The 11,190-nt window shown below is 40.2% G+C and overlaps 3 protein-coding genes across 4 annotated transcripts in view; 1 reads left to right on the top strand and 2 right to left on the bottom strand.

The window, feature by feature from the left end:
* On the top strand, positions 2,154 to 5,102 carry LOC109819830 (putative clathrin assembly protein At2g25430). Of its 2 annotated transcripts, none has more exons than XM_020385754.1 (2): positions 2,154 to 2,271; positions 2,726 to 5,102. In XM_020385754.1, the coding sequence occupies exon 2, from the start codon at positions 2,795 to 2,797 to the stop codon at positions 4,697 to 4,699; it is 1,905 nt and encodes a 634-aa protein (XP_020241343.1). In that variant the 5' UTR covers positions 2,154 to 2,271; positions 2,726 to 2,794; the 3' UTR covers positions 4,700 to 5,102. The 2 variants fall into 2 exon arrangements, with proteins under 2 accessions (XP_020241343.1, XP_020241344.1); XM_020385755.1 differs by having other exon boundaries at positions 2,710 to 5,102.
* LOC109820414 (phospholipase D alpha 1-like) lies at positions 6,122 to 10,166 on the bottom strand. The gene is made up of 5 exons (XM_020386548.1): positions 10,053 to 10,166; positions 9,867 to 9,962; positions 8,928 to 9,011; positions 6,925 to 8,848; positions 6,122 to 6,612 (listed from the first exon to the last, which is right to left on the bottom strand). The coding sequence occupies exons 2-5, from the start codon at positions 9,960 to 9,962 to the stop codon at positions 6,182 to 6,184; spliced, it is 2,535 nt and encodes an 844-aa protein (XP_020242137.1). The 5' UTR covers positions 10,053 to 10,166; the 3' UTR covers positions 6,122 to 6,181.
* The window catches only part of LOC109822381 (thylakoid lumenal 16.5 kDa protein, chloroplastic), a 3,233-nt gene continuing 2,523 nt past the window's right edge, over positions 10,481 to 11,190 (bottom strand). Inside the window, exons 2-4 of the mRNA XM_020388574.1 lie at positions 10,963 to 11,102; positions 10,801 to 10,873; positions 10,481 to 10,721 (exon numbers count right to left, since the gene is read on the bottom strand). Of these exons, the coding sequence (XP_020244163.1) occupies positions 10,612 to 10,721; positions 10,801 to 10,873; positions 10,963 to 11,102 (323 nt within the window). The 3' untranslated portion in view covers positions 10,481 to 10,611. The remainder of the gene's footprint in view (positions 10,722 to 10,800; positions 10,874 to 10,962; positions 11,103 to 11,190) is intronic.

The following is an 11,190-nucleotide window of genomic DNA, read 5'->3' as shown; positions in this document are numbered from 1 at the left end:
ATCTAATAGTGATGATCCAACAACTAGAGTTCCTAAAAAGTCGAGATCCAAAGTGTGGGGTTTATTTAAGAAGATATAAGTCACCAGAGATCAACACAATAAACTTCTCACCTAAAAGGCCACATGCGCGTTATGTGGCCATACCTTTGAAGCTCATCATAAGAGTGACACTAACCACCTCAAATGCCATTTAGAAAAACACAATAGAGTTCAAGCAATGTCTTAAGGCGACATTCGCGAATCTCTACTCTCTCAATTAAGGCCTCGATTCTTAGAACTACGACGCAATTTAAGCCAAAAAATGTATCATCAAGTTTATTTTCAAAGAATATTTGATGAGTATGTAGATAGATATGGAGTAAGTGCATCTCAATTTAGGGGTTTTACAAGCTCTAGACGGGACAAAGATAAGTTTTTTGACAGGCAAAGGATGATAGAGAAGCTAAATAGGTAGGGTAGTAACCATGGATTAGGATCATCAAGGAAATTTTTTAAAATTGAACAATATTTAGCTGCGCCTACATTTTACAATGGTGGAGAGCACATGGAACAATTTTATATCATATACTTTTCATCATGTCTCATGACTTACTAACAGTACATGTTTCTACTGTAGCTTCGAAATTTACCTTCAGCACATCAGAACATTTGATCGACGATCACAGAACATCGCTAGATTTATCTATCGTACATGCAGTAATGTGCCTACAAGATTAGTGTAGGTACAAGAAGAGAACTCAATACATCAACTGGATAGCTAGCATTGAAGAAGACTTAATGAATTGATGATAGGAGATAAAGAGTAGAAAGTTATTTATAATTTATATTTTTTATTTTTTAACTATAAGGCTATGATAAATTATTTTAAAAATAGTTACAAATGATAGTGATATGATGAGTAGGTGCTAACTTAGTTGGGATGTACTCATTTATTATGACGAGACAATTTCCTAAAAAAAGTTGTAATTGTTAGTATTAATAATAAAGAATTTATTTTTTATTATTTTAATTTCTATAAGCTTTATTAATTGTATAATTATAAGTGATTAATAATAAAATAGAAATTTTGACATAATTTCTCATATTTTAATTACTACTAAATTCCATAATTTTTTACAAAAAATCTAATTTTTCAGCAATTTTTTGCAAAATAAAAAATTAAAAAAATTAGGGTTAGCCCGATTTGGCGTAGGCCCGAACCTAAAACATTCTGTCCGGCCCAAACCCGCCGGAGCCCACTTGTTTGGACAAGCCTATTGGGACATCAAAAGTCAAAACAAGATGAAACTCCAAAAGTATCACGTGCAATTAGGCCTATATTTTGCTACAGCTATCCATATGCATCAAAGATTATGAATATAAGAATATTCCATACTTTTCTTTGCCGTATCGTCAACTCTATCATATGTTGTATCTATATTAACGTTAGTTATTATTTTATTTTTTTGGAGCGAATTAACGTCCTAGTTACTATCTTTCTTCCTACACAAGAACAACATTGTTCCGATTTTTTTTATTTAAGTTAACGTAGACATCTTTCCTAAATAAGAATCCTACAGTTTTCTAAACTTTCAATCCTCAACCAGTTACCTTCCCTTGACATCACAGTGAGTTGACTTTTTTTTTTATAATTTCAGTACCAGTAGCACTATAGTCCTGTTACACAAACCGCCAAAAAATCATCAGCATTTTGAAGTAAACCCCAAAACTTTTAAAATCACACCTACTTCCCAATAACTATTGGAATTGTAGAAAATCCTCAGTACATTTCTGTATTTTGCATATGACCCCCTTGACTATGTTAGTCCACATTTTGAATTGGTGACATACTTAGATCCCAAACATCGAATACTATCATCATGGGGTTATCTGCAAAATACTGAAACTTATTGGAAATTTTCTTGCAACTCCAATAGTTATTGAGTGTTTAACGCGATTTTAGAAGCGTTTAGTGATTTACTGCAAAATGCCGAAAGTTTTCGGGGTTTACTGTAATTTACCCTAAAATAATATAACAAAAGGGACCATGTCAATAATTTCCTAAATATAGAAGGGACCCCTGAGCGGGCTTTCGTTCATTTTCTAACCCACTCAGAACGGGCCTAGACCGGCCCATTGACGGATCTAGAAAGCCACAGACTCTCACAGCAAGTCGACAGAAAAAGTACAAAAAAAAGATCTTGCTCCTCTCCCGAAGCAAGAGGCTGATCGATCGCGGGGTGATCTTTTTTTTTCCGTATGGAAATAAATTGAGCTCCAATTTCTGCCCAGGTGAGCTCAAGACTTAATTTTCCTTCCATTTTTGGCAAATTTTATCTTTTAGATACAGCTCTTATTTGACTTTGGATCAATCCTTTTCTTCCACTTTCAGTTTGCATTTTGCTTTTCTGGGTCGACTCAGATCCAGCCAATATGTGATGTTTTCAGCGAGGGTTTAAGTTTTTCTTAATGAGATCTATCCTTGTATGATAAAAAAATGTGTTGGATCTGTGTACTTGAAAGTTTATCTTTGATTGAATCTGTGTTGATTTTGTTGGTTAATTCAAAGTTCTGTTCTTTGATCATGTTTGAATTGGTTGGATTCTAAAGATTTGATCTTGTTCTTTCTTGTAGAATATTTCGGTGTTTTATACGTTCAAATTGAAGTTTATAGCTTTAATTGGAATCAAATTCTAAAGATCATCAATTATGTTTATAAGTTAGCCATAGTATCTGCTTGTATTAGGTCCAAGGAGCCTTCAAGAGAGATTTCTAGGATTATCTTGCTATTTTTGGGCTTTAGACAGTTGAGAAAATGGCACCTTTCCGAAAGGCCCTAGGAGCAGTGAAGGATCAAACCAGCATCGGTCTTGCCAAAGTCTCGAGTAACATCGCCCCTGACCTCGATGTGGCCATTGTGAAAGCCACCAGCCACGACGATGACCCTGCAGATGAGAAATACTTGCGTGAGATCCTCAACTTCACTTCATATTCTCGGGGATATGTAAGTGCTTGCATTTCCACAGTTTCGAAGAGATTGAGCAAGACCCGAGACTGGATTGTCGCATTGAAAGCGCTTATGCTTATTCACCGTCTTCTCTCCGATGGAGATCCTGCATTTCAGCATGAGATCATGTATGCAACTCGAAGGGGGACAAGACTTCTCAATATGTCGGATTTTCGAGATGAAGCTCATTCGAGCTCTTGGGACCATTCTGCATTTGTTCGTACTTATGCACTGTATTTAGACCAGCGGCTTGAGCTCATTGTTTATGAGCAGAAGCAAGGAGGTGGTGGTAATGCTGAGAGCAATGGTGGTCGTCGGCCATATCAGTATTCTAGGGATCAAGACTGGAGGTCGCCTCATCGTTCTGATTATAGTGAGCATGATCCTTATGGAAATGGGGATTATCGATATGATGATAGGTACAAGAGCCCAAACCAAGGGTCTGAAGAAAGAAAGCCAAGGACACCATTGAGAGATATGAAGCCCGAGAAGGTTTTGGGTAAGATGCATCAGCTACAGCAGTTATTGGAGCGGTTCCTTGCTCTTCGGCCCATGGGCTTAGCAAAGAACAGCAGAATGGTCCTTGTTGCTCTTTACCCTACTGTGAGAGAGAGCTTCCAGCTTTATGCCGACTTGTGTGAAATCTTGGCCGTGCTTCTCGATCGGTTCTTTGACATGGAGTATCCTGACTGTGTTAAGTCGTTTGAGGCCTATGCCAGTGCTGCGAAGCAAATTGATGAGCTTGCAGCTTTCTATAGCTGGTGCAAGGATATCGGGGTTGCCAGGTCATCGGAGTTCCCTGAGGTTCAACGCATAACTGACAAACTCCTTGAGACATTGGAGGAATTCGTGAGGGATAGAGCAAGAAAGCCCGTTGATCTCCCCAGAGAGCCAGAGCCAATCCCTCAACCCATTGTGCAAGATGAAGAACCTGTTGAGGATATGGACAATATTAAAGCACTTCCAGCACCTGCAGATTATGAAGAAAAGCCTGTTGAGGAGAAACTAGAACCTAAACCAGAGCAGCCAAAGCAGCATGAAGGTGAACTGGTAAATCTCAGAGAAGAATCTTTATCTGCAGTTGACCATGAAAATAGATTGGCATTAGCACTTTTCTCAGCAGGAGGAGCAACTTCAGCTAGTAATGGATCATGGGAAGCATCCCCTTCAGAAAATGGTGGCACTCAAGTGACTTCAGCTTGGCAAACTCCAGCAGCAGAAAAGGGAAAGGCAGATTGGGAGCTTGCATTAGTTGAAACAGCGAGCAATCTCTCTAAGCAGAAAGCCAATTTGGCTGGAGGATTCGATCCATTGCTATTGAATGGCATGTACGATCAGGGAGCAGTGAGGCAGCACGTCAGTGCTCAAACTAGTGGAGGGAGTGCAAGCAGTGTAGCTTTGCCTGTCAAAAGCAAAACCCCGGTTTTGGCTTTACCTGCTCCTGATGGCACAGTTCAAACTGTTGGTGGAGATCCTTTTGCTGCTTCTGCTTCAATTCCGCCGCCTTCTTATGTACAAATGGCTGACATGGAGAAGAAGCAGCAGCTACTGACACATGAGCAGCTGATGTGGCAGCAGTATGCTCGGAATGGAATGCAAGGGCAGACAAGCTTGGCTAGGCTCGAGAATAGCTACACTTACCTTAATCCTGCGATGCCATATGGAATGCCACCGGTGTATGGAAATGGAGGATACTACTATCCACCCTACTGATTGTTGTCTTTTTGAGTAAGGGCCTATTCTTTCTTTCTTTGCCTCTGTTCATTGGCTAGTTGTTTGGGGCTTTATTCTTGTGTTTGTACACGCATTGAAGAGTGAAGGGCTGGCAGAGATGCAGGTTGCTTTTGAGTACCGGTTTTGATATTCAAACATCGAACCTTATGGTTAAGGTGAAACGGGTGCTTCAAAGCAAACTGCTCCTCAACAGCACTTCTACTGCTTGTGCTGATGTTTCATCCCTTTGATTGTGTTATAGTAAATATGCATGTATCTAATTAATTTGATAAACCTCTGTTTCTATTTCCTAGCACGTCTGAAATATTCATGTTATTCAACGTACTGATTTGTACTATAGATTCTTGATCTGCAACATGTTTAATGTTATGTTGTTCCAATATGTTTTCCCCTTGTAGGTCGGAAATTTCATGTCTTTAAATATTAATGAATTGTAATGATAACTCTAGGTTCTTTCCCACCATAAATATTATACTCTAATCATAGAGACTATTAACTGGTTTCGTTATTCATAAAATAAAAAAAATTGCCCAGCTGGAGTTTAATAATTGTGAAGGGAAGTGTCTGCAATATTCTTGATCTTGCTTGATCCTATCGAATACTATATTTCACTTAGCGCTCAACCTACAAAATGTAGTAGCTTGAGCATTTACGTCCACAATCATAGCCTATGGAGGGCAATTTATATAATTGCATGCCACATATGAATGAATCCTGGTAGGCTGATGCTCAGGATTCAATTCATTTGTTAGACTTGCTATGTATACATTTGCAATGAACAAATAAACAACAAATGCATCAGTTTATTGAACACACTAATCTTTACACGCAGTCTTGCAGTAGCTGTACTTATGGTGATAGCTTACACTGCCACAGAGTTCCCCAGCAACAACCGAATAGCTGGTTGCTCTCAGATTAATGAGCTTGTCGAGATATTAGCAGCGTATGCCGTGAAATTTGGGACATAATGTTGTAGGTTGAGCATGTTGAGCATTTACATCCGTAACCATTGGTCTTGAAAGCAGTGTATATGGTTGCATACCTTGCACCTAAGAGTGTGACATCCCAATATGCTGATAATAGTAAGAGCTTTCTGTTATCTGATGCCCTTGCATATATACGGAAAAATTCTTAGAGAAAGCTGATTAACCCTGAAGTTGTAGTTACTTGCTGCTTACGTTCTTCATATATGCAATCAATTGACGAGAAGTCCCATGATAAGTGTTGATGTGTTTGCTTCATACCTTTCCAATTTCAATGTTTGATCGTTTTTTTGAGTGTCTAGTGTGTTTTGTTGATTGCACATGGACATGAGTTGTGGCATAACACATAACTTGTAGAATTTACAAGGAATAGCGAGCACAATCATGTATTCTGTGTTATGACATAAAACATGTAATATATTCTCCACAAACCACACACAAATCAATTAATCTAAGCCATGAACACACTTATTTACAATCAAGTAGTGAGGATTGGAGGAAGCTCAGACTTTTTCCCAAGAACCCTAGCCTTGGTGTCAGGGAAGAACTCCATTCCTGGCAATGTAGTGACCTGTCCGTCATTGCCGACACTAATAGGGTAGCTAAGTAGATGCCCTGGGAGATCATTATCAACAAAATCTCCAGTGTAGAGCTTCCAGTACCGTTCAGCGATGCCATTGACCTTCTGCACGCACCTCAGGCTCTCCGGTCGGAGGAAAGCATCGTCGACCACCCGAAGATGCTCGTACCAGAGAGACATCCGGAAACCATGGATCTGCCCTCGTGGCGGTCTGCGCTCAGCAAGGTAGTATGGTTGATATGCTCCCATTGCGATCTCTGTGTCTCTGCCTCCGTCCATCGACCTCTGGTTGATGTTGGCTGACCCAATTATGATATACTCGTCGTCCACTGCATAACATATGATGAAGCTATTATCAGTTATGACTCGTGAGAAGTTGCAGGGTCTGCTTAGCAACTTGATATACCCAGGTTTAGATGGAACAATAGCCAGACCCCGGTTAATCCTAGTTTGGAAAATAACCAGACATGGATTTAACTGGGATTTGTTACGCCAATTTTTTGGTCAAGAAGGCCAGGATTGTTCCAACCCCTCCGGTCAAGAACTAATCTAGATTAGGCTAGTTTCGGAACAATCCTCAAGTTGTCAAATGGACCCCTAGGTTCAAAAGTTCAGACGGAGTTATTAGGTGAATTATTTACCTATCATCATCTTGGCGTGAACATAGATCATGAATCGCCTCGACCATTGAGCTCTGCTGTAATCAGTGTCAGGCTCCGGTTGCTCTGGTGGCTTGTACTCTCCGACCGTCTTTGTCTCCCGATTGCCTAAGCAGAAGAAGGTGAGGTAATCTTTAGGATTCGCTCCTCGAATCCCCTTAGCTTTGAGTGCAACAGCGATATCAGTATACATCATCTCCATAGTCCTCCGCTGCCAATCCAAGATTGCCTGAACGGATTCGCTATTAGGCACGCCCTCCGGCCACATTGGGATAACGATGTAGACTGTGAATCGCTCCCTCGCCTCGATCTTGCTGACAATCTTCAATGAAAGCTCCTTAGGGATGAGATGCAGCGCACCGATATCCTCGACTTTGATATCATCAGATTTCCAATCGTAGGAACTCCCGAGGAAGTATTGGTTCTCTATGTAGATGAAGTTCTTCGCCCGGCGAATGGCGTTTATGTAAGCGTCCTGAATGCTGCGGTCGATGACATTATCCTTTCCGCTGACCAGGCCCATCATTTTTGCTTCCTCAGGGGTATCGGGAAATCCATAAGCAGCTCCACCGTCGATGGATCTGAACAATTGCACATTCCATGCCTCGTCTTGGGGAAGCGACGTTTCTAACGATGCATCATCGGATGGCATACTTAGCTTTAAGAGGAGATTATCGCCTGTCCCTTGCTTTTTCCATCTCTGCTCGAAATTATACAGGACATCCCAAGCCACAGGCCCTTCTAATCGACAATGTATGTCATGCCATGGCTCCCTCGGTCCTCCTTTCCTGATCGATGCCCCTGGAAAGTTCGGCTGGTGGAAGTCCGAGTAATGTACAGTGCCCAATGTCCTGAACAAGGAATGTCGTTGTGTGTCATACCTCCCATCACAGAGATCAATGCCACCAATAAAGCTCACAATGTTGGTCGTCCCTCTCTTGGTGGAATACCGAAAGCCCTTGATGCTTCTGCTGCGGTCGCTGCTGTCGGCTACCACGATCTTCTGATGATGAGTGAACATTGTCCCCACCTCGAGACTCTGAACGTAGCTCTCTCCCATGTCGGGGTTTCGGGGGCACAAGACACAGTGCACTTTGGATCCCCGGAAGTACCCTGCTGTGTCCTCGTCATGGGTCGCCATCAAGCCGTCTCTCTTCAACGGACCGAGGGATACCGATGTCCTGTCGTCCCAAACAAGCATAAGCACCCGAACACCTTGGTTAGCCTTCATCTTGAGTAGCTCCCCAAGTGTTTGTTGATTTCTTGTACTTCTCGGATCCCTTATTAAGGTGACCTTTGCGTAAACCGACCACCCAGCAATGTAAATGAAATGTCGAGCGTTGATGATGGTGTCGAAGATGTCGACCCAACATCGATGAGGTTCATAGATCGTCCCGTTTGCTAAGTTGATCGCCGGGGTGAAATCGTCGGCGATGTGTGAATCTTGATACAATGTTACCCTACAAGATTGCCTTTGCTTGAAGTAAGTGTGAGGAACACCAAGATAATTTGAGCTTGGAATACCCCTGGACCAATTTTCGGGGTCTTTTGACACATCTTGATAGCTGATCTTGACGTGAATCCTGGCTTCTCCTTCGACCGGATTGTGTTTCTCATCGAGTATGTCGAGCCAGCAGTCGATCTCGTCCCCGTATATTATGTCTTCGGCCGGCAAATATGCTCTGCCGATGAGCGTCGCGCCCACAGGGTTCTCGGATTTGACGGTGAAGATGATGTTTGAGGCAAAGTGAGCGCAGTAGATGCGGAAGGACTCGAGCCATCTTGGGTTGTTGGGCTCGTCGGTGATCACTCTTGTTCGGCCAACTCTCGCCTTTTCTATGTCGATTGTTGCGTACACTTTGGGTGAGTCTTGGCCGAGGATTAAGCTTTCAGTTTCTTCAAGTACCTATGGAATTAAAGAGGGGAAATAATTAGAGTAATAAAAATATTTTTGGTAATAAGAGAGTGGAGAGTGAGGGAGGAACCTTTGGCTGGCAGAAGTCACAGAGAGAAACTCTTTTGATCCATGAGAATCGTCTTCCCAATCTCCTCGTGGATGAAGTAGGTGTCTTTCCACAACAAAAAATCAAACTGGTTGAGTTCATAGAAGACTACTAGGGAGAAAGAATCAAATGGTCCCCTGTCCATAGCATTTAATGTGCACTAAATGAATGTTAACCATTGAATCATTGAACCTTAAGATTTATGCACAGATCCAATTGTTGACATCTTTCGGAACACATTAAATGTCATAGGATGGATACTTTCTCAACTACTAAGAAAATGGGAAAAGAAGAGTGTTGGTTGTATTAGGCTTAACAGCTCCCATGAATAATTTTACTATAGATACATGACAAAACATACAATATCATTTTGTCCTCTCTAAATAATGGTGTTTTCTTTTCTTTTCTTTTCTTTGTTTTTTCTATTTTAGTGGTTTTTTCTTAGAACTTTCATTTTGATTATATTGTAGCAGAATTGTGTTCATTCATCTTCCTTTATTGTCTTTTTCCCCCTTAACCTCCTTTCTTAATTTCAAAGTTTTTCTTGTGGCAGCATAAAATTTTCTTCTCCCTTTTTAGGAGTTTTTCGCATTCTTCTAGATTTTATTAGATATTGATGGATCATGACCTTCAAATGCGAGGTTAAATGTCTTAATTCATAGTTTGACGACGTTACATCAATTACTCTCGGACCCTCATGTGAGTCTTAAATCATTTATCCTTCAATCTCCATATATTTGTAACAGGGATGATCATACAAGAGGAGTTACTAACGGTGGGTTATAAACTTGCAAGGATTATTTCATTAAAAACAAACAATAGAAAAAGAAAAAAGTGAGAAAAAAAACATATGACGCAATGACGAATCGCAAAATATGAAGGATATGAGGGGCTAAGGTCAAAATTATCCAAATAAATTACCTTCGCATCGGGAATCGGAGCATCTTCAGAGGGTTTGCTTAGATTGGTATACGCTTCAAAAATTGTTGCATGAATGATTCCATGAAGCAAAATCATCTCCAAAATGCAAAAATATCAATGTTTCATTTAACAATAGGAAGCAAACACTCGCTGCATCAATCTCAAGAGAAAGACGATAAGGATTACCTTGTACAGTCTTTAATTTTGCAAGGAAATCCAAAAACAAGTAGACAGCAAGCACGAGAACAATTACTTTTGTCTGATGTATTTGATTTCTTTAGGAGCTCCAATTTATAAGAGTCACAAGTGAAGAACACATTGAGAAGAAAAGAATTGAAGGGAATAAGGTTATCCTAAGATATACGTATGAAGTGAGGTACAAGTCTGAATCTGCAGAAACAAAGGAAGAGATCTAATTCCGTTGCATAACTTAATCAAAGGCGAGCAGAAAAACTTGAACAAGAAAGGAATTCTTGTTAGTATCTAAAACTAAACCACTTAATACAAAATACGATTACACAGAAAAATAAATAGGTGACACAAGTTAAAGAAATCAAAGAAACTATGTAGAAACAATTACATAAACAACTTTTATAAAAGTTACAAAGCTAGAAGTCTTAAGATGCGTCTAGGCGAAAATGACTATAATGAAAGAAGAATGTGACATCAAATTCTTTACAAAGTAACTCCTCGTAATCATTGAAGGAAAAAGTTTGAAGCAAAATCTGCATCAATGATTTTGCGGTTAGAGACCCTTGAGCTGACCAATTAGACCCGTTAATCCGACCCATTTCTCCAGTGCACTGGCTGAAGATACAAAAGCCATTCTACACGACTCGATATCATTCTTATCAACTGCAAGAAGAAAGTTTCTCAGACTAAAAGCTGAAGCCAAGAAAAAGATAAAACTTTATTATGGTTACTAATAATGCACCTGATGAAATCAAAGTTGCCAAAGAGGAATTGAACATGTCCACCTCTGCTTTTGCCTCAGGACTAGAGCTTAACTATAAACATATGATTTGATAGAAAGGGCTCAGACAGACAAAAAAAATGACAGGAAAATGATCTAAAAGCGAGGAAGTGATTATTTTACCTTTGTGAAAGCTGAATTGGCCCTTTGTAACCAGTCAGCCTCTGTGCTCTGTCCTAGAACAGAAGCTGCTGTAGAAAAATCGCTATTCTCGATAGCTTGTCCTACTTTACTCAGTTTGTAGACAAGCTCTTGCAAATATCCTGCAATTCAATAATGTACAAAAGAATTATGATCATATGATGTTCTAAAACAAATTTGATAATTTTTAGCTATGTGCTAAAGACTTTC

Source organism: Asparagus officinalis, chromosome 8, assembly GCF_001876935.1.
Source record: "Asparagus officinalis chromosome 8, Aspof.V1, whole genome shotgun sequence".
Taxonomy (NCBI): domain Eukaryota; kingdom Viridiplantae; phylum Streptophyta; class Magnoliopsida; order Asparagales; family Asparagaceae; genus Asparagus; species Asparagus officinalis.
The sequence above is the reverse complement of the archived record's forward strand: the minus strand, read 5'-3'. Positions and strand labels throughout refer to the sequence as shown.